This window comes from Sapajus apella, unplaced genomic scaffold (assembly GCF_009761245.1).
Source record: "Sapajus apella isolate SASKATOON/1434 unplaced genomic scaffold, GSC_monkey_1.0 scaffold126, whole genome shotgun sequence".
Lineage (NCBI taxonomy): Eukaryota > Metazoa > Chordata > Mammalia > Primates > Cebidae > Sapajus > Sapajus apella.
Genome location: NW_022437066.1, coordinates 4,030,765 through 4,054,003, shown reverse-complemented (window position 1 = coordinate 4,054,003; position 23,239 = coordinate 4,030,765). Strand labels below are relative to the sequence as shown.

Sequence of the window (23,239 nt, the reverse complement as noted above, 5' to 3'; positions counted from 1 at the left end):
TTACCACCTATGCAACTTACAACCATTCGACTTTACGACCACAATCGCTATCCGCGACTGCTCCGCGTCTGGCAGCGCAAACGTTGCCCAGCTGGGCGTTCGACGGTGCGGACCAGCTTCCGGCAGCACTACCATCTCCGCGTGCACCATTTCAACTGTACATACAGCCTACTCAACTTACGACCAAATCGTGTTACGACCGGTCCGCGGTCCTGACCGTGGTCATAAGTCGAGCACTAGCTGTATTTCCGAACAAACCATCTCCTTCACACCATCACGCTTATGGTGGCAGTGGTAGAGAGGACACACCACTGTTCCCTAACCCTGCCGCTCAGCTAGGGGTGCGGGGCGGGGGCACAGCCCCTGTTGACCCATTGGGCCCCACTCGCCATTTCTGTGCTGCACACAGACTCAACCCAGGTGATACTGGCCAATGTGTGCCACGCACTTCCCACGTGCCAGGCCTAGCGAGTCACCCGAGTCTCTCACTCAGTCCTTATGAAAACCCCACACACAAGATACCACAGCCACCCCATTCACAGATGACACCCCAGGTCTTGTAGATGGCAGGACTAAGATTCCAGCCACCAGCCACTCAGTGGTCAGGTAAAAGCCTCAGCAGGCCTTGGACAGTGGGAACGGGTTCAAAGCCTTCTCTGTGGGTGCACACTTATGGTGGCCAGTGCGCCAGGCTGTGGCTTTAGCACAGCAAAGGTCAGTGTTCTGCTGCTGCTGTCTCTATAGACGTGGCCTCCCTCTGCCCCAGGGCCACTCACTTCTTCCGAAGTGTGGGTCACTGGTCAGCAAGCTGGGAACTGGGTCCTCGGCCAAGAGAGAGTGGAAGGCTTGGTGCAGCGCTGCCCCACACCGAGCAGCAGAACTGAACACTGGGCCAGTGGAGGTCTAGCGCATGGAAAAGGAAGCCCTCAGGAACTGTGGAGGTGCTGCCCCAGCAGCCTCTGCTGACGTCACCCCTTGCATGTCCCCTCTCTGCACTCTGAGTCCCACCCACCAGCGGCAGCTTCAACAGGTGTGGCAGGTTCCATCTGACAAGCACCCAAAGGCTGGAGCGGGGCAGGGAGCAGCCGAGCAGGGTCCACATCACCCTGCACTAAGGCCAACCCAACCCGCCTCGCCCCTCTGCTGCACCAAAGCCCTTCCCCACCCAGGGTCAGCTCTGTCACCAGCCTCGCTGCCACATCAGCACTGGCATCCCTAAACCAAAAGAAACCAAGCCAGGCCTGAGCGCCCTGGACTCTCCCTCCCCACGCCAATACTCCCCAGACAGAACAGTCGAGCACCCTCCTTTCACCCGCCTTCTTCACCATGAGGAGCGCCAGCCCTGGAGAACCTGCAACCAAGCCCCAGGGAGCATCCAAAACACGCCGGCACGGGCTGCTCTGCCTGCATGATCCCTACATTCAGACGCAACTGGTGGAGATGCTGGGATATGGAAATGAGCAAGACCCAGGCCTGCCAGGAGCTCCCAGTGCAGATATGTGTGTGGGCACACGAGCACACACATCCACGTGCACCTGCACACACACACACACACTCATCTACACACACACACAGGCACCCATATGCACATACACACCCACATTCATATGCACACCCACATGCACACAGATTCATATGCACATGCACATATATACACACACCCATATGCACCTGTACACATGCACCCCTGCGCACGTGCACATATATGCACACACCTATACACATGCACCATCTCACACAGTTTGTTCCGTCTAAACTCGGAGGCCCCAGCCACGGCTGAACGGGTGCAGAGGAGGAGCAGTGGCGGGAACGAGGCATCGATGGCTCCAGGCCGGAGCACGGGGCCTGCCCGAGGCTATTCCTCACCGAGTTGCCCCTGGCTTGGGCTACTGACCAGGGCAACAGGGGCCTGGGGTGTGGAACAGGTGCCAGATTGATGGAGCAGGCCAGCTGGTGACTCGAGCCTACCCTCTGGAGAGCTGGCCGCTGAGGGGCCAGACCCCAGCCTCAAAGCCCAGCAATCCAAAGGTGGCCTCTTCTGACCTCCCCTCCCAGGGAAGGAGTTTAGTGTCTTCCAATTACTCAATTACTCCCCTCCCACTCCCTAAGCAGAGGAGGTTGAATCCATTATCGTAATGAAAGGAAAGAAAAGGAAAAAAAGAATCTCCAATTAGGCTGGCCTGGGGACTCACATGTCATCCTGTCCACGCACAGCAGACCCACTGAGGACAGGTGGCCGGGACGTTTGATGTCACCAGGTGGGACAATTAAACCCATCCTGCTGGCGGGATGGGCTGCTCAGCGCATGACAACTGCCACCTCCCATTCCTACCTGCTCTGAGCCCAATTACCTGGAACTGACCAGGCAGCACCAGATGGGAAAGGGGGCACCAGACCGCCGGATGGGAGAGAACGGGGAGAACTGTGCCCGCGAGAAGACGACAGGAGCCACAGCAACGTCTTCAAATACAGAGAGACTCAGGGGAGAAAAGCCCCGGACACTCAGGGCAGGACACAGTGTTGGCATGCGGACCCTTCACCTTGGCTCAGAGCGTGCACAGCGGTAGCACATTGGTTCACAGAGGCGGGGGGGCTGCAGAGTCCACCAGGGCCCATTCACGGAGCCTCTGGCTGAGGTGTCTCACTTGAGAGGTATTTGGTACTTTGTAGGTGATTCAGAAAGGCAAAACCAGGTTTGGGGGTGGAAGTCAAGGACACAGCCCTCACCGCTAAACAAACAGACTTTATATCTGAGCCGCCCAGCAAGGAAGTGGGTTCCAGTGCTCTCCCGGCCACCGCAGGAGCAAAGGCTAAAAGGAAAGTCTCTGCACGCCGCCTCTGCACCCCAGGAGGGCACCCAGCCTCTCCAGCATGAGCTGCATCTTAGATCTCATTGCCCAGGGCTCCAGGATAAAGCCTGCCACCAGCTCCCCCTGCACATGGGGAGACCCGAGGGCGGGTTCTCAAAGCCATAACGAAATGCCAGCCCACCGCTTCCAGTTCCTCGTGTTTTGTTGTGCTTAGATTCCATACGGGTGTGTCTGATATTCTGAGAATTCACTTCAAATTGAAGCAGCAAGTTCCAGCTGACTTCCGGTTTCTCTCGCTCCAACCTCAGCCTGACCCCTGTCCCCTGCCTTGAAGCCATCTCAGCGACGCTATTCACAGGAGCCACCAGGTGGGAACGGGCCAAAGGTTCATCACATGAAAAACGGTATACCAAACACAGCCCGGCGACACGATGGAATGTTTCGCAGCCATGAAGAGGAATGACGTGCTGACCGGCTGCGGGTGGCGAACCGTGGCAGCACGATGTGGAGATAAGCCATGCGCGAAAGGCGCACCCTGCACGGCTCCATGGACACGAACCAGGAAGGGCAAACGCACAGGCAGAAAGCAGGCTGGGCGCCGCCGGAGGCCGGGGAGGACGGTGACTGCGCATGGGGACAGGTTTCTTTCTGGGGTGTGAAGTTGTTTCGAAAGCAGATAAAGGTGGTGGTTGCACAACATTGTGAATGTGCTAAATGCCACTGAACTGTGTACTTTCAAAGGGTCACATGTACGTGGTATGAATGTATCTCAATTTTTAAAAGTCAGAAAGCAGAAGAGAGGGTGGCAGGGCTAGGCCAGGAAGAGACAATCAAAGCCAGGAGTCCAGCCCAGGGAGGAGCCAGAGCCGAGCTCCCCGCCAGGACCCCATGCTGGCATATGCCCCTGATGGGAACACCATGCTGGTATGTGCCAAGATATGCCACCCAGCTGGGCCTTCAGGCAGCCTCCCTGCCATTCCGGGGGCTCTGCGTCTGCTCTAATAGATCACCAGAGAGTTGCAGAGTTGGTGGCTTCAAGCAACACAGACTCTTACAGTTCAGGGAGTCAGAAGTCTGGAGTGGGTCTTAGAGGCTGGCGTCAAGGTGTCAAGGGGCTGATCCCTCTCGGGAGGCGCCAGAGAGAACCTGTCCCTTGCCTTTTCCAGCTTCCGAAGCTGCCTGCATTCCTTGGCCCACAGCCCCATCACTCTTAATTCTGCCTTTGCCGTCACAACTCCTTTTTCTGACTCTGACCTTCCTGCCTCCCTCTTACAATTATTCGTATTTATATCTGCAAAAACCCTTTTCCTTGTCACACTCTTGGGGTTTGGGGCTCAGGACATCAACCTAGCAGGCAGGGGCCTTCACTGAGGACCACGTGCTACACGGTGCACAGACGCACAGCAACCCCACGAGGCAGGGCCATGCTCCCAGCTACAGAAGAAGAGACAAAGGTTCCAAGAGCATCCCCGTCCAGGGTCATTGGGCTGCTGGAGGTTTCCTTCATGGGCCCTGACCTCCCAGGCTGAGGACATCTTTCGGCTTCCTTCTCAGCGAGTCCTATTCTTCACCGTGTCCTCCCTCCCAGCCATTCAGAGCTGTGATGGCCCCAAATTAGAATGCCCCCAATCTGGAGGACTAGCTCTGGCCACAGCAAATCCACAACCCCACGTGCCTTGCTGGTGCCTTCCACAAACCCCTCTCCCACTCCACAACCACAACCCTCCCCCTCACCCCCCACATCCCGGCATGTTTGATCCCCCAGCTGGCACCAGGGCAGGATTCTTAGATTAAGTCTCCAATTCATCAGCCTCTGAGAAGTATAATTGGGGCTTTTACGGAAAATCAGCTCATTATGCAAAGTGCAAGGGTTGTGAAAATGATTTTTTAAAGGAGCACATCGGGTTCCTACCCAGACACGAAACGAGGGAGAGGTTCTTCAGGGATGTGAGCTTGGTTTGTGAGTTTTCCAGGAGGAAAGGGTTTCGCTAAACTAAAACCTTTTGCTAATTACTAACGCTACAAAATGCTGGAAATGAAACACTTAGTGTCTTGTGAAATGCTGGTGGCTACCCCCAGAATGTTCCATTCCCCGTGGAAATCTCCGCTCATCTGGAGCAAGGTGGGACATTGCTCAGACTCAGCCGCCAAGCAGGGCTGCCTGGGAGGGTGGCCTGTCACCTGTCTCCCAAACTCTCGGGTGAGCATGGGAACCGGTGGAGTCCTACACTCAACCCCGAGGGCTGCAGAGGGAAAGGACCCAGGAAAAGTCCCAGAGTGGGGCTCAGAGGAGGGGGGTGCAGAGGAGAAGCGGGGCAGGAAAGCCAGGCCCCGGGGGGGGGGGGCCCCGCAGAGTCTCCTATGAAGCCCCGCCCTGCGCCCAGGAGCCCTTCCCTTCAGCCTGCAAACACCTCCCCTTCCTCCCTCACGTCGGCCTGGTCTGCGTGCAGAAAGCAGTAACTCAGCAGACTTGGGGTACTCAACCCGTCCACACGCCAAAGAAAAGACTGGCTCTTGCTCAGCTCCTAGGAGGTGACCTCTAACCTCTCAGCCCTGGGGTGTGTGCCGGATAAGCCCTCCCCAGGAGACCGTCTCTGTATGCGTGGGGCCCTGGGCCACGCGGTGGATGCTCGTGATGTGGTTTACGGTCGGCTGTGGGCAGCGCAGGATCAGTGTGGCCTCTGGAGGGGTTGGGGACGGCGTAACCAAGGTGGGTCTCAGAGGCATCCCTGACCACATCGGCCACCGACGCAGACCTGCACTCCAGGGCTTGGGGGGGGCTTCTGTGCCTGGCGATGTCCTGTGCCTGCTGCCACGTGTGCCTGCTGTCACACCCTGCTGCTGGGACAGCTAAGCACTGTGCAGAAGGCTCCATGGGGGAGGACAGCCGGAAAGGCTCCACCCAGGGCCTTTTGCTGATTTGAGTCTAGATCTTTCTCTGTCGCCCTAATGGCTTCTCCTGGTGAATCTGAGAACCTGAGGATGGTCTTGGGAATGCCACACACACCGTGCGACTGTCACTGAGCACAGTGAGCCCTTCTCTGGGCCGGGACAGAGCCCGGGGATTTACAGGTCTCACCTCAAATCCGACACACACCCCCAGTGTCTATCCCCATCTCGCTGTCAAAAGGGAGGCTCAGGAGACACCTCCGGTGTGAGGCCCACAGCTAACCAGGACGCCGGCCTCAGAGCGGGGGGCCACCCACATGCAGCCCCGGCTCTTCACGCCTCCACTCGGGTCTCCCATGGGGCAGCAGCCTTCAGGGCTGGGGTCTGCAATCCCAGTCCAGGGGGCCACTGTGCCCACACACTGCCTGGGCAGTTCTCCAACCTCAGAGGGAAGAGGGCAGGTTTCCCTCTACATCTGCCAGCTCCAGGGCCAGGGCCAGCAAGCAGAGCCCTGGGGAGACTGCTCTGCCCGTCCTGGGAGGGGTGACATGAAGCACCGACAGTGTCCTCTGGGGCTGGCTGGGTGGAGGGGCCAGAGAGGGAGGGGAGGGAGGGGGTGGCCAGGAGGGAGGGTGCCCACCCCGGGCCTCAAAGGGCCTCCCCACTCATCAGACAGCAGGACACACACCCAAGACAGAGGCAGGCCCAGCCCTTTCCACGGTCCTTACCACCCTCGAAGCCACCAGTGGGCTCCCCTTGCCACCTGCAAACCCCTAGGGAAACAGGCCCTCAGAGCTGCAGACGGGGCACCTCACGCTCAAGGGGGCAGGGGTATCCAGAGTCTGACACGGGCACAGCTGTGGGCAAGGCCTGTGTTTAGTCTGCAGCAGGAGTGGGGACACAGCTGTGGGCACCTGCAGCAGGACCGGCCAATGCCAGGCTGGGCCACCTGCCTCCCCACAAACAGAATCAGGTTACTCATCTGATGCGATGATGATGCTCCAGCACCATCCTCCTGGGCCCCCCAGCCTGCAGGCACACACAGCAACCCCCACGGGTCACGTCAGGGTGAGGCCCCTTCCCAAAGTCTGGGCACCCTCATGACATCACCTGTGCCCAGATGTGGCCGTATCCCCTCTGCTCTCAGAGGACGGGATCTCTCTGCCCTCCCAGCCTTCTCACCCTGCTGGCCCCTGTCCTCCCAAGGGCCTCCCAGACACATGACCCCACCCAGTCGGGAACCTGGTCTCCCTGACCTCAATCTGTGGGTCAGAATCTACAGTGACCAGTTCTCATATGGGCCACTCTCTGGTCTCACAGACGCCCGAGTGCTCCAAAAGTCAGAGGCAGGAGGCCAGATCACAGGGGTCATGGGACTCTCTGGGGCTGAACTTTGCAGTCCAAGCAGAATAAACGGAGAGTGGAGAAAGTCCTTGGGTGTGGCTTGTCCAGATGCCCCGCACAGAGACCCCCAGCCCCACAGCCAGGCAAGTCCCCCCCCGCTCCAGCCCACCCCTGCAAACAGACCCAGCTACCTCGTGCTCACCAGAGCCCCCGGTTCTGATGTGTGGAGAGTGAATTTAGGTGGGCAATGATCTGGGAAAGGATTAATTTGCTGATCTTATTACCCAAATCGAAAGAGATTTTGCAGCTGTCAGTAACATGCTTGCAAGATTTCCCCGGTGTGAGCTGAAGACCCCCCTTCCGTCCCCCACACCAGTCTCTCCCACCGCCAACAGGCGACGTGACAGCACGCTGCAAATGTGCAATAAAGGCACAGGCAGAGGGCACCTGCTTCAACCCCAGTCTCGGTGACAAGCAGGCTGGTGTGGACGGAGATGAAAGGACCTGGCCTTGGCGGCGCGCTCAGAGAGCTCACCTGATTCCTTTGTTCTGCGCGACGCTGTGCAGCGAGAGCCTCGACACCGCAGAGATGACCTGGGGGACACAAGAAAGACATTCCTGAAATTTCACAAGGAAACAGACACAGAACTGGGAGGCGGCGTCCTGCAGGACGTCAAGAACTGTTAACTAAGCACATGGCATCTGGGGGAGAACACGGCGCAGCTTTTTGGAGGCTAGATACTTGTTTTGTATTTGCTGTGCCAAACTTGTCATTTGGATGCGCTGGTATGTGCTGGGCACTGCTGCCCTCCTGGCTCCTGTGGCCTTGATGTTAACGACTCCTGAGCTGCCTTCTCACCCAGCAAGGGTCTGCCCCGTCAGGCACTGCCACAGGGCTTCACGATGCCACCCTTACAAAGGGCTCACTCATTCCCTGCTGCTATTCTGCAAGGTACCGTGTGACTAATTACAGCTCATGTTCACACTAGGTGCCAACCTTTAGAGAAGGAGCAACGGGAGCCCAGAAAGGTCAAGTGACTTGCCCAAAGTCACCCAGCAGCCAGGGCACCACGCAGATGTCCCAGGGCAGTGCCTGCTTCCCTTCCAGCCCTCCCTGCTCCATGACATTTAAACAGGCACCTGGCTCTATGGAGGGCTTGTGACACAGGACAGGAGCTTTAGGTGCATAGCGGCATGACAGGATCTCTCCTTGTCTCCCCTGGCCAGCAGACCAGTCAAGAGGAAGGCTTGGCGAGGAGCAGTAGCTGATCCTCCTCCCTCTGCTCCCCATAACCGGCCTGCCCCGTGACGTATGCCAGCCCTGGATAGGTGGGACTCCCCCGTCTCCCGGCATGGAAAGCCCACACAGCTACTCCACGGGTCTGCAAAAGGACAGGTGGGCCAGGGACAGGGCAAGAGGCTCTGCAGATGAATATGGGGAACCCGGGGCGGGGACAGGGAGGTGGCTGGCCCACAGGTTGTCACACACGAGAAGGGCAGGAAGCTATCACAATTCACAGGATTAATGGTGCTCCTGCGCTCCAGGCTGGAGCCCCTTGGAGGGAGACGCAGCCTCGACTTCGAGACCACGCTGAGTACACATGTGAGTTGGTGTGAAAGTTCACGTGTGTGTATGTGCATGTGTGTAGTCATGTGTGCATGTTGCTTGCATGTGCTCTGAGTCTGTGTGTACACTGCATGTCCACACGGCCGTGTGTGCATGTGTGTATGTGTGTGTCTGGGGGTGGGGAACAAGGCCCACGACGGCCACGTTCTGAATCCACAGACACCCTCCATGGGCGCTGGCATCCTCAGAACGGAGCCCAGAGAGCGCTCTGTGAGCCGCACACCAGGAACCCCACAGGGCCGTCCCGAGGTGCACATTTGCTAGACAGGAAAACCGAGGCTCGGTCACTTGCCCAAAACCCCCAGCCGGGCGCACCCCCAGCCCAGGCTTCCTTTCAGGCTGTTCTGCTTCCAGCAGCAATTTTCAAAAGGGAGAGAGGAAAGAAAATGAAGCACAGGGCCTGGCAAGCTGGCAGGTTTGGCCCCGAGCTGGCGCTGTGTGCTGTCCTGCACGTGCTGGTGATTCCGGGCTGGCCTCGCGAAGCTGCAGCCATGGAGGCACAGGGTTCTCCTGTGCTTCCGCAGACGAGACTCAAGGGGCCGATTCTGCGGCTGGCCCCGCCGCACTCCCATGCCAGAGCTACAAGGGGCCTTTCACAAAGAATGAGCAACTTGGCTCGGCAGGCATTTTTGGCTTTCAAGAGCTCTAAACATTTAGGGAAAACAAAAATTAAAACAATAGGGCCAGGTGTGGTGGCTCATGCCCATAATCCCAGCACTTTGGGAGGCCGAGGTGGGCGGATCATGAGGTCAAGAGATCGAGACTATCCTGGCCAAAATGGTGAAACCCCATCTCAAAAAAAAAAAAAAAAATTAAAGCAACATTGCTGTATGTCCTTACAGTTCTTTGGAAGAACGTTAGCTCTCAAAGCGTTTGGCAACCACAGGCCATTCAAGGCTCCTCACACACCTCCGAGGCAGACACAGCTAATCAACTCCTCGGAGGAGCCGCCCCAGGCTCAGAGCCTCCTCCACGGAGCCCGAAGGAGGTGTGGGCGTTCGGTTGACGATGACACAGGAGAACCTGTTCGTCCACCTGGAATTGGCGCAAAGGCCCCAGGTCAGGTCATGCAGATGGAACCAGAGACAGAGAGGAGGTGTGGGCAGGGGAGCCAGCAAGGGCCACAACACGGGTCTCCTGCGTCCACATATCAGTGGCTCCTGTGGACATTTCTACAGCTGCTTATGACCATAGCAGCCTCAGCCCCGAGCTTGGGCCAAATTGCCACAAGATGACTGTGTCTCGAGGGGCCTCTGAAGGGCTCTGGAGTGCCTGCAGCATCAGATGGGACAGCTCCTTCAACAGGTGAAGCATGGCCAGCTAAGCTGGAGCAGTCCCGTCCCTCCATCTGCCTGAACTTCAGGGTTCCGGGCTGGCACTGGGGACAGGGGGAAGCTCGGGGGCCCACCATGGGGGACCACACCCCAGTGACCCACGACCCAGGGCAGGTGAAACCCACCGACCTAAAAGGTTAGGATCAGAAGCTCTTCCCTGCAGGGCAAGGGAGCCCCCACGGTGGCTCCCAGGGCGCCTCTGGCCACGCCCACCCACTCCCAGGACAGAGAGCTGGGTGTCCCCAGGGGCCCGGCTCTTGGGCGATGATCAAACACCCCTTAGCCCACAGCCCCAGCCGACTCTTCTGACAGCCCAAATGCCAAAGGATGACATTTTCCTACTTTTATTACCTTGTCTGTTCTGAGTCCCAGGTAACAAGCGAATGAAGACACACTTCCCTCTCTCTCTTCCCTCCCTCCCCACAGACAGCCAGGGGCAGGAGGAAACGGGTGTGAGTGCACAGGGACAGGGAACAGGGAAAGACGTGCCCCTCGAAAGGCCCAGGCCTGCTGGGGAGCCCACCTGCACCGCCAGCCTCCAAAGCTTCAGCCTTCTACGCAGTTCACTGAAGTCCAGGCCTCACACAGGCCGTGCTCAACGGGACTCACCGAGGAAAGAGGTGGGGATCGGAAAGCCCAGAGGGCGGGCTGTGGTGGTGGGGTCTGGATCCTGAATGGCAGCCCTGGCTCCATCCACACCCAACCACGGCCTGCTCTGACCTCAGGTTCCCAGACGCAGACAGCCCGTCAGCCTCCACACAGCCAAAGCAAAGCCTTTTAAAGGCGGCGCTTTTAAAAGACACACCCCAGGCCCCACCCCGTCCCCAGGCTCTGGGGCCTGGGAACCTGCATTTATAGTTCAGGGCCCACATGGCGGGATATGCAGGCCGGCTGGGGCCCTCTGTCCCCTAAGGACTGGCCAGACAGGTAATGCCACAGACTGGGTCAGAGTCTGCAGGAGGCCAGGAGCATGTACTGACTGTCCACTTGTGGGTGTCTCACAGAGCCAGGATCCCTAAAGCCTCTCCACACTGGATGGAGAAGCAGAGGGGTCAGGTAGGACGCAGGGAAGGGGATGCGGTCTGTGAGCTCCTCCAGAGTAGGAACTAAGCTGGCTTTGCTGAATGATTTATCTCCAATGTCTTCACGTTATAGGCCCATCAGCTACAACTCCACCTAAGATGACAGTGACCATAAATACAAAGCTCCACACTGCAGGTTCAGCAGAGGATGATAGAAAGCCTCAGTGACCCCAGAGCCCAGACACTGAAAATTCCACATGACAGGTCCTTCAGCAAAAAGACTCATCACTTTTACTTTACTGCACCAAGTTTCCAAACTGAGGACAGAGGTGCCATGCTCAAAGTACTTGCAAGTTAAATACCCACAATAAAAACTCAAGTCAGGGCCAAGAAGAAGAAGGAAACCTGCAGATTCATCATCACACAATCACCTGATCTTGCATGGGCTTCTAGAAAGAACCCAGACGTCCAGCTATTCACAAGTGACCTCATCCTGGTCTCTAGTGTACCTTCTGCACTTTCTCTCTGTATCTTCTGCCTCACTTCTTTTTCACACCTCCTGTAATTTCATCCCTCTGTGCTGTCACCTTAGTGACTTCCTCAGTTCTATCTTCTGATTCATTAATTCTCCCTTCAGCTCCACCTAGACTACTATTTAAGACACATACTGAGTTTTTCATTTCAACAACCTCAATTTGCATTTTGAGAATTTCGATTTAGTCCTTTTCTCAAAGTCCATCTGTTCTTTGCATGCTGCCTGTTTGCTCATTTTCTCTTTTCTTTTGCATTCTGTTCCTTTTTTCCAAGAATAGAAATTCTCTCTCATTGACTGCATCTGCTAACCCCCTACCCCATGCTGATTTGTTTCTTTCTGAGCACCAGCTGGCTAGCCTGGTAAACATACATATATTCACAGATCACATGTATTGTGTATAAACACACATATCTATCGTGCTGTGCTGTACGTGTATCTTCAATGGGAGGTGCTTTCCATCGGCGGAGGGAGCCCCCAAGCTCTGACAGGCATGACTGTGAGGCTCTCCTGGTTTCCCCCTGGCTTTCAGGCCCCACCCCAGGCCTGGTGCCAATGCAGGGTGGATCCTGCCAGACTGTTTCCCTGCCCAGCCTGGGATAGTCAGCTGCTTCTGTGCCAGGCCCCAGGGTGCAGCTCTCTGGTCCCCATTCCGTGGCCCTCTCAGGCTTCCGTTCCATCTCCCTCATCTCCACCACGGCGCAACCCCAGCTGATGGGCCCAGGCCCTAGGGTGGGCCTGGTTCCAGGCCTCCCAGGAGGTGGGTGGGGAAGCTGGCCTGGCTCTCCTTTCTGGCTTTGACATCCCTCTTGGTTTCTTATCACTGAGGATTTATTTCTCTTTCTAGTTCTAAGCCTAATAATCATGTTTTGATTTGCATTATTTCATTTAAAGACAAATTCTGTCTGGGCGCGGTGGCTCACACCTGTAATCCCAGCACTTTGGGAGGCCAAGGCAGGTGGATCACAAGGTCAAGAGTTCAAGAACAGCCTGGCCAAGATGGTGAAACCCCATCTCTACTAAAAATACAAAAATTAGCTGGGCGTGGTGCCAGGCACCTGTAATCCCAGCTACTCGGGAGGCTGAGGTAGAGAACTGCTTGATCCTGGGAGGTGGAGGTTGCAGTGAGCCAAGATCGCCCCCCTCCCCCCCGCCCGGGCCAAAAGGGGGAACCCCCACTAAAAAAAAAAAAAAAAAAAAAAAAGAGGGATTCTATGTGTTGGAGTGGGGGAGGAACCCATGCTCACTGATCACTGTGTTTCACAGAAATCCCTAAGCCTTCAGCAGTACAGAAACCCACAAGAACCTCCAAGCAAAACAGCCGTCAAATCCCCATGAGCCTGTGGCCCCTCCGTGGGAGCAAGACCCACCCACCCAACATCAGTCAGCGTGGGGGTGATAACACTGCAATGATTTTAGGGGAGCCTGCCGATTTTGCCATCATGATAGTGTAGATGTTGCGGGTGGTATTTGTTCAGTACACGTGACAGGGTGGCAGCGTGGGACGATGACATGGAAGCAGGAGCTCCGGGCCGCACAGGTTCAGGTTCGAATGTCAGCCTCCCCCTCGGAGCTGGGGCAAGTTCTCAGCCTCCATGAGCCCCTGTTTCCCCAGCTGTAAAGCATGGTCCTAACAGAGACCTCCTCACAAGGCTGCTGGGGCCTGCAGGTGGACACGCCCCTGGAGGGGACGCAACATCGCCCAGTGAGGACGTGGCCAGGGCTCTGCTGACAATCCCGGCACTCCCTGCAGAGCGGAGCAGGCGTCCGTCCACACAGGGGACCACGATGTCCTCAGAGCAGGTCTGCAGCTGGGCAAGGCAACGCCAGCACCAAGGCTCAACACCCAGCACCCATCACGCCTCCCTCCAGGAAGCCATCTCACCAGGTGGTGAATGCACAACTCTAGCGTTCTCTTTCTGGTGCCTCAGAGAGACAGACGCCAAAAACGTGACCCAATCACCCTGCACCTGAGCCAGTGAAGCCACTGAGTGCTGCCCCCCATGGTGAGGCCACCCAGGGCCCTAGGGAAGCCTGCCACATGCTCTGACAAGGTTTACAAGTCCCCAGCACCCTGCATGCCCCTCTCTGACCCTCGTCAAGCCTTCAGGAGAACTGGCTTTGCTTAGGGCCTTTGGAGGGAATTTTCCTTTCCAGGACTCCCTGGCAGGGCCAACCATGCCCTCCTGGCCACCACCTACAGACCCCAATGCACCAGATGAAGACAAGGGTGGCAGCGGCCAATGGTTCTCATGCCCCCCATGCCCTGTGCAGTGGAGACCCGAGATGTCCCACCCAACTCTCGCCACCTGGAGCTGGCACACACACACACCTTCTCCCAGGAGGAGCAAGGCTCTGTCGCATCCAGCAACTCATCCACGGTCCTCTAGCGGGACAGCCGAGGATGCTGCCAGCTGCCAGGAGCAATGGCCCAGTGCAGGGCGGTGCCCGGCCCCGGCTCAGCTGAGTGCTAGGCTCATAGCAGCCTCCAGCCTCATTTCCCGAACACGTGGACATGAGCCACTCCTCCCACACTGCCTACCAGGAATTGTTCCAACAGGGATCTTAGGTCTCAGGAAGACCTCCCAGCTGTTCCCCACCCAAGTGTACCTCAGACAGACAGACCAGGAGACTCGCAGTGAGGGAGCCGCTGGCTTCTTCATACGATTGTTAACTGTCTTGTTCCATGTGTAAAAGTCCCATTCGTCTAGAGGAAATGTCCCAAGGTGGCCGTGGGCATCCTCGCTGCCCCCCGTTTTTCTCAATCTAAACAGCAGTCGGATCCGGACTCAACCTGACTGCTGTGAGCTGCCCGGGGCACAGGTCTGCGTGGCCACGCAAGAGGCAGCCTGCCCACAGCACAGCAGGGACCATGTCCCCGTGAGGTGGGGCGTGGCCGGGAGAAGGAAGAGAAATGACTCTGGCCAGGGGATGCTCTGCAAAGGGGGAAGAGCCCGGACTGTCCTGGGTTCAAATCTGCCCATCCCGGACACCGTGCTGAGGCTCCCTGAGGCTCGGTTGGCCCATCTGTGAAATGGGATAACCGTGTCTACCTGTGTGGCTGCCGGTGCAAGAGATGGAGCCTGGCCCAAGCAGGGACTCACGCACAGCTGCGGAAAGGGGACCGTGCCCGACCCGGAAAGCCCACGGAGGGATTTACGGTGCACGTGATCCTCCCCTTGAATAAAGAAACAGAAACAGCGAAGTGCTGAGCTCACGACCAGAAGCACATGTGTTTGTAGTGGCGTTAGAGGAGGAGCTCAGGACCAGTACTGAAAGGGCAGAGAAAGAGATGCCCAGAGGAGCAGGAGGGATGGGCAGTGACAGAGATGACTTTTGACTGTCTTTGCCCATCTCTCCTGCTCGGTGGGACTCTTTCTCGTGACAGCCACATCACTCTGACGGTGGCTGCTGGGGCCGGAGGTCTCCTGGGAAGATGGGGATTCCCTAGGGTCTCTGGACAGCGCTGGAGCTTTCACTCCTTGGCCGAAGCCTCCACCTGTCAGAGCACCACACGGCTGGCTGGTAGCTGTGCCCACCAGAAGGGCGGTGCAGGGTTTGTCCCCCTCTCCTGCTGGGGACATGGGCTGCGGAAGGCCCAGCCCCAGTCACATGGCCTCCTGCCCAGCATGAAAGAGGAGGCAGCCTGAGGACTCACCTACGACCTTTCCTGAGAGCAGGGGTTCCAACAGCCGGTGGTGACCCGCTGGTGCCTCCCGAACTCAGTCCACAGGGTCCCAACAGCCTCTCTGAATGAGGTAGACTGAGACAGGGCAGGACAGAAAGTGCCACAGTCGTAGATTCAGTGTGGTTTCATGAAACCTTCGTCTGTTTATAACACGTTTACATGTACACTTGGTCATTACACCAAGTGCCTTCCCAAAGGAACTGGGGCTAGGTGCAGCGGCTCACACCCGTAATCCAGCTACAGCCTCACTTGAGGTGAGGAGTTCGAGACCAGCCTCAGCAACATGGTGAGTCCTCCTCTCTTTTTCTGAGACAGAGTTTTGCTCTTGTCACCCAGGCTGGGGTGCAACTCTGCCATCTCCGCCCACTGCAACCTCTGCCTCCCAGGCTCAAGCGACTCTCCTGCCTCAGCCTTTTGAGTAGCCAGGGATTACAGGCAAGTAGCCATGCTTGGCTAATTTTATATTTTTTAGTAGAGATGGGTTTCACCATGTTGGCCAGGCTGATCTTGAACTCCTAACCTCAGGTGATCCGCCCACCTTGGCCTCCCAAACTGCTGGGATTACCGGCACAAGCCACCACGCCCAACCCCAATCTCTTAAGACAACGACAACGAAAAGTTATTAAGGCCATGTGCAGTGGCTCGCACACGTAATGTCAGCACTTTGGGAGGCCAAGGCAGGAGGACTGTTGGAAGCCAGGGGTCTAAGACCAGCCTGGGCAACACAACGAGACTCCATCTCTACAAAAAATTTAAAAAAAAATGAAAATAACCAGACGTGATGGCACACACCTGTGGTCCTGGCTACTGGGGAGGCTGAGGTGGGAGTATCACAAGCCCAGGAGGGTGAAGCTGCAGTGAGCTAGGATCATGCCACTGACTGCAGCCTGGGCCACACGGTGAAACCCTATCTAAAACGAAGCAAAATTAAAAAGAAATTGGGGCCCTGAGCCAGACTGGCGGCCATGTGATGATGAGCCATCCACCTACCTGGCCTGCTCTCAAAGGCTCTGCTGATCAGAAGAGCTTTCTGGCGCCAACCCTCCTGCCGTCATTGGGAATCAGTAAGAAGGAGCTGCACAGACCTGGCCCCAGCCGCAGACCTTCCTTATCGGCCATTAACACACATCTGGAAACACACACACACGCAGCCCCACGGAGCCAAATGGCAAGATTATCAAACTCATTTAAATACGTTGCCCCGGAAACTCACCTATCTGCCTTGGAAATCTATAGCTGCTATTGCTGCATATTCAGAAGCAAATCATTATAAATTGCTTTCTGTAGCTCAGCCTGTGTTATTCACGTGGAAAGCAAGGTCAGAAAAACTTGGGGTTCTTGCCTTCGGAATGACAAGCGACCATCGAGCAGGGATAATTACGAAATGTGTACAATCACAGCTTCACATTCAGGCTGCGCCACCAGGAGGAGGCTGGAAAGCAAAAGCAAGCAGGAAAGACCTTTCTCGGCCACTGCATTCCGCAAGAGCAGGGCTGTGGGGCCCGACTTCAGTGTCGGAAGTTTGTTCTTGGGAGCCACAGAGTGCAGGGAGAGAGGTGGGAGCCGCCCCAGGCCCCCAGACAGCTGAGCGGCAAAAAGAAAAGTGCCACTCACTCGAGTCAGCACCTGGCAGCACCCCTGAAGGGGACTGCATGAAAGAAGGGTCTGGCTGTCCTTGCAGAGAAGATCAGGTTCAAAAGTCATTTAGAAGGAAAGAAAAAGGTGAGGGCGTCTTCTCTGTAAATAAATAGCTCAGAATTGGCCCGCTCGCCCTGGAGCTTTCGGCGTGATGTAAAATGATGCCCACACATACGCCTCCTCACTCTCAGTGGGTCTGGCCCGACACCCTCAAATGCAAGGGTCTGAGAGACCACCTGAGCCTTGGGGACCAGCAACCCAAATCTGTGTGCCTTACAGTCTGCAGGTGCTCCGTGTCGTGTCCACTACACAGATGGATGAGTGGGTGGGTGGGTGAACAGATGGATGGGTGGATGGGTGGATGGCCAGAGGGGTGGATAGACAGGTAGATGGGTGGGTGGGTGGGTGGACAGGTGGACGGATGGACGGATGGATGGATGGATGGCCAGAGGGGTGGAGAGACGGGTAGATGGGTGGGTGGGTGAGTAGACAGATGGATGGATGGATGGATGGATGGCCAGAGGGGTGGAGACAGGTAGATGGGTGGGTGGATAGATGGGTGGGTGGATGGATAAGTGGGTGGGTGGATAAACAGAGGGATGGATGGATGGGCAGATGGGTGGGTGGATGGGTGGGTGGGTGGATGGGAGGATGGATGGAAGAATGGAGGGGCGGATGGACAGATGGTTAAGTCGGTGTATGGATGGATGGATGGATGCTGACTCAGAGGGATCCCTCTGCCCCAACCCCATCTGAAGAAGGAAGGAGAGAAGAGAGAGAAGATGAACTCTGTGGGCAGCCTCATTATCTGTCCCCCTAAGTCCCTAATACACCCTTGACAATTCCTGTACAAATGTCCTCCCTCATGGCTGGTGTCACAACCACTCACCATGGAGGCACCACTGCCCCGATTTTGAAACTTCGAAAACCCAAGTTCAGAGACTTAACATGACCCGACCAAGGTCTCACTGCCATGGGAGGCTGCAGCCTGTGTCTGACTCAAAGCCCAGATCCTAACCCCACCACCAACAGAAAGGTACCTGAGAGTTACCACCTGCCCAGGAGCAGAGGCCAGCCCTGCCCCTTCCAAGCCCCCAGCAGGTGGCTCGGGGACAGACCCTCCGGCTAGGCCCTGGCTCCATGGGGTCCTCACTCCACCCTTCCTCTGAGTGTCTGCCCCTCTGGGAATGAAAGGCTGGGATTCTCGTCTGGAAGGTTCTCCCAGCTGGGACCACACCCAGGAGTCTCAGGCACCAGCGCAGAGGGCAGATGTGAAGATCCTTGTGGGCTCCTCAAAGAGGTGGCTGAGCAGAAGCCCCACCAGGGATGGCATAGCTGTGACCTGGACACTGGCCAGGGCCAGCGATGTGGGGAGACTTATCGTATGTGAGCCGTGGCCTCAGTGACCTGGCCAACCCAAAAAATTAAGACAGGAAAGGAGCAGGGGCCAGCCCCAAAGGAAACAGCAAGCCCTGGCTTTCTCCCTGCCACACTCCCACTCTCACTGTGCCCCTGGCAGTGCCACTACTCGGTCACTGAGCCCCCACTGAAGCCATTGGCCTCTGCAGCTGTCTCTGCACAATGCTCCGGGCAGATGCTGCCAATGAAAGCGATAGGCACCCAGGAAGGGAGCGGCACCGCCCTGGGAAACGCCTGGACCAACAGCCTCGGGTCCCCTGAGCACGGACGGCCCACTGTCCCCTGTTCCTAATGCCAGCACGGACGCCCTGCATCCCAGGGCTGGGCGAGGGCAGACCAGGCACAGGTGGCAGCTGCTCCCCACCAGGAAATTCTACAGGAATCAGTCGGTCGGGGGAATTTCCCAATCTTCATGGAAGAAGCTTAGCCGCCATCTGGTCCAAATTCTCCAATTTTGAGATGGGAAACCTAAAACCCAGCTGGGAGGATGCAAGAGCTTCACAGAGCCCACCCAGCAACTTCCAGGCAGGCCCGGCCTAGAACCGGGGGTTCTCGTTTGGAGCCTGAGGCCCTTCTCTCCCAGCCATGGCACCCTCTGCGGCAGCTAACCACTCTCTGGGCCTCCTGCCGGCCAGATCTTTCCCAGGTCTATTTTGATTCCCTCAAAACCCCCATGAGGCAGTTCTGTGGCTCCCCGAATTCTGCAGAGGAGTCAGGGGGCTGAGACAGATGGCTGGTGCCTCTGGCGGCAGAGCCCCGCTCTCCATGCCGCCCTGCCCCGGAGGGCCGGCATCCGTCCTGGATTTGAAGACCAGGGAAAAATCACAGCCTCCAGGCATGAAAGCAAGGTTCCTGAGTCCGGCCCTGCAGCCTGCGAGGCCAGTAAACCTGTCCCAGCACGACGGTGGCTGGGTAGGCCAGGCCACTCACTGTCTGCGAATGCTGCTCACTCATTGCCCAAGACACTCCCCGGCCCCTCCCGCGCATCACTCAGCGTGGCTGTGGCTGCAGGAGCCAGGCACAGACGGCGCCTCCCTCCCCTGTCCCCCAGGAAAAAGCAGGGATAAAGGTGGGTTCCAGTGTGGGAGGCATCCCGGACCCGGGCTGCAGATGAGCCGCATGAGTCCCTCTTTAATCAGAGGCAAGGCCAGAGACCACGACCCAGATCTGCTGCCCGGCGCATGAGTCACTGCCTCGAAGGTACAAGAATCCCACAGGAAGCTCAAGGCGCCCGCCCAGGCCTCCAGGCCAATGTGGGGTTACGGGAACAGCACCGCTCTGGGCAGGAGGGAGGGGCTCTGGCCTCCCGCACACCACCCTGCTCTCTACGCGGATGCCGCCCCCTCCAACAGCCTCCCACTCTGCTTCTTCCTTGGACCCCTCCCTCTTCCCAGAAGTGGAGACAGTGAACCAAGGGGCTGGAACGCAGGCGTCTACACAGGCGGATTCCCACGTGGGACCCCAGGATCCATCTCCCTCCCCTGCCCACACCTGCAGAAAGGCTGTCCGCGGGGAGCAGAGGACTCATGGAGACACTGCTCGCCACGTCTGAGCTCCAAGCTGCAAGAGGCCTCGGGGATGACGCAGGCCCAAAGCCCTCACCTGACCCACAGAGAAGGCGGGTCTAGAAACGGAGGTGTCTTGTCCCAGGCCCTGTAGCCGCTCGGGGCAGAGCAGGCCCAGAGAGAACAAGGGTGGGGAAGTGAACAGTCACCATGAAAACCGAATCGCAGGCTGTCCCACGGCTGGCCCCGGCTGAGCGATTCACCTGCGTTTCTTTCACGGCCCACAAGCTGTGAACTCACCACACTCAGACCACGCGTGTGCGAACCAGAGCTCAGGAGGTCACTCAGGGTGGGCTGGGAACCCGAGTCCACAGGGCCAGGGCCGAACTCTCCGGGCCAGGGCCGAACTCTCCGTGCCAAGGCCAGACCCAGGTCCCAGCCACTGCCTGGCCTGGCTTCGCAGAGCTGACCGCCCCCACCATGCAGCCCAGCGCCACAGCTGAGGGCTATCCACAGCTGATCAGAACGGAGCTCATCAGGCAGAGGACAGGCCCTCGCCAGGCGGAGGGGGCCCCACAGACATGAGGCAGGCTCTGGGCAACCTAGAATCCTAGTCTGACAGTCTGAACAGCTCCTGTTCTCAGGCCTTTGGGCTCAGATTGGGGCTCACGCCATCAAGCCCCTTGAGTCTCAGGCCTTCGGATCAGGACAGGAGCCGCACCACCAGCCTTCCTGACCTCCAGGTTCCGAGCAGCTGACTTCGGGATTCTCAGCCCCCCTGACCGTGTGAGCCAGGCACCGGTATGAAATCTTCCGATCTACCCATCTGCTATCGGCTCTGCTTCTCTGGAGAACCCTGACCAATACGATATTGGAAACGAGCGTGCATCTCCCTGGGTGGCCCCATTCAGGCCTGCCCTGCTCCCACCCCACCCCCACGCCCAGCACCACTGACTGCTGCCAGCAGAGGCTCCGTGGAGACAAGAGTGGCAAAGCGACAAGGGACAGGGTGGGGGCGGAGCAAAGACAATCGCCCAGAGGAAGGCCGGCCCTCTGGGATTGAGGGAGAGCGGCCAGTCGGCCAAAACAAGCAGAACGTTCCAGGCAGGGGAAGGGCCCACGCGCAGCCGGACAGCGGCAGTGGCCACAGGGGACTGGAGGGTGGAGGCCTGTAGCGCACAGGGCCAAGGACAGTGGAGTGCAGGGTCAGGCTGGTGTTTGAGAGACGCTGCTGGCTGCAAAGAGGAGACGGGCTGGAGGGAGGGCAGGACCGGAGGGGCCCCAAGGAGTCTTCTGACCAGGCCGGGCCCAAGACGACGTGGGAGGGCCCAGGCAGGAGGCCGCAGGGATAGGCCAGGGAGGACGCACCCAGAACCGCGTCAGAGGCTGATCGAAGCTGCCAGGGTACGGGGCTGAGGCAGGGAAGACAGAAACCATCTCTGTGCTTTCTGCCAGGAGACACAGATAGGGCTGGCCTGAAGAAGGGGGACGATGGGGGAGGATGGCCGCTGGGGCCTGGACGCACAGTGGCCAGCTACGGAGAGGAGGGCAGGGGATGCCGGGGCTGGCATCGGGGCCAGGCTGAGCTTAAACCCTGGTGCAGCCCAGGGCAAGTCACCGCGTGCCCCAAGTCTCACTCCCCACCCACCTGGGGAACGGGCAGCCCGAGAGGCACGAGGTTATCGGAGCCACCGCCTCCCGCTTCTGCTTCCACAGAACCCCTGCCCGGCCTGCTAAACCGCCTTCTGCCGCCTTCCCCTGGCGCCAGGATGCCCTGGCTGTATGTGGAGAGGCTCCCTCTGCCTCAGACGGGCACCAGCAACCTTTCTTCCCCAGCAGGTAATTGGCATACTCCGCACTCTGCGCAGTGATGCCACGCAGCCACTGCCGCAGCAGGGTGGGAGCATTACACTGCCAGGAACCTTCTTGGAACAGTCAACGCTCCTGTTCTGGGTGACACGTTCGGCTCTGGGCTCAGAAGTTACCCCACTGCCTCCATGAATCCTCAACCACCCAAGGAGGTCACTGTTACCATACCCCTTGTCAAATGAAGAAACTAAGGGTCAGAGTGGTCACCTGCACACATCAGCCGGATGGTCTAATGCTGCATAGAAGCAGGCAGGGCCTTGTGCCCTTAAGGGGAAGCACCCAGAAGGAAGAGCCTCAGCCTCCCGACTGAGCCTTGCCCTAGAACCGAGCCTCTCCAGGTACTCGCTCATCTGCTGCACATTCCCAGCCTGATAATGGGGACAGGTGACAGCAGCCATCACCTGGAGGGGCTGGTGGGTTTCCAGTGGCTTCCACTGGCCTCCCTACTTAATGGCCATTTTAATAGGAAGCAGCGGGGGGTGGGGGGGACACAACTCTATCTCCAACAGCACGGCAATAACTTTCCAATGTCCACGCATATCTCTGAAGTGACGACTTAGTAACTCGGTTATTAAGCGCAAGCATCACGCGGCACAGGGAGGTGTGTGAATCTCCCCCCACATCAACTGCACGCCTGCTCCTGCCCTGAACGCCTGCAGGAGAGCCCGGGAAAGCACTTGGCCCCCGAGGCCCACCAGCATTTTCTCCCTAGGCTGTCCGGCGGCAAAGGAGGACGTGGGGCCCATCCAGGCCGTCGGGCTCAGCAGGCGGAGGTCTGTTTGACCAGTCTCTTGGCGTAGGGCTGAGCTCAGCATGGGCCTGCGTCTCCAGATGTACCATGGGGCGGGCACCTCTGCTGACATCTGGCAGCCAGGGGAGGCTCAGGGGCCAGGGACAGGCGGCTGGCACCGCCACAGCCAAAGGACGGCATGAGGAAGGCCTCACGCAAACCACACGTACCGCAGAGCCAACTGTGATCGTGACCGTGGCTGGGTGGGCGTTTCTGGGAGGATGTGACCAAACCAAGCACTAAGATTGTTCAGAGTGTGGCCGACGCGGCTCCCGTCCAACCCCAGCCAAGGGGCCCACGGGGAGTGAGGCAGCGTCCCGGTGTCCTCAGCTGTGAGACGGGAGCAGCTGCACCCAAGAGGGTAAGGGTGACAACACGCCGCCCACGGCTGCTCCACGTGGTCGCGATCATCACTGCTGCCTCTCCTGCAGATGCAGGCTCCCACCTCCACCGCCAGGTCCCCTATGCGTGTCTGTCACAGGGCAGAGCTCAACCGTAGAGGGGCCATCCCTGCTGACCCCACCTGCCGCCTGTCTCAGGAGGACTCCCAGGAAGCCACAACCACAGGGGATGCCCAAGCAGCAGCCACTTCCCCGCCACCCACACCAGGGAGGTCCCTATCCATCCAGTGGGTTTCCAATGGGAGTGCAGAGCTGGGGGCAGCGGGAACAGGGGCCAGGGACAGCGGCCGAGCACTCAGTGTGGACACACCCTCGGCCCAGGCAGCCTGCCCTTACTTGCACCCGTGCCTGGTTCCTCCTCGAGGGCAGAA

At 58.1% G+C, this 23,239-nt stretch overlaps 1 protein-coding gene across 6 annotated transcripts in view; it reads right to left on the bottom strand.

Moving 5' to 3' along the window:
* Positions 1-23,239, bottom strand: part of VAV2 (vav guanine nucleotide exchange factor 2) — a 223,927-nt gene that overhangs the window by 97,294 nt on the left and 103,394 nt on the right. For all 6 annotated transcript variants that reach the window (XM_032261960.1, XM_032261958.1, XM_032261956.1 and 3 more), the window contains exon 3: positions 7,579-7,637. In XM_032261960.1, the coding sequence (XP_032117851.1) occupies positions 7,579-7,637 (59 nt within the window). The remainder of the gene's footprint in view (positions 1-7,578; positions 7,638-23,239) is intronic.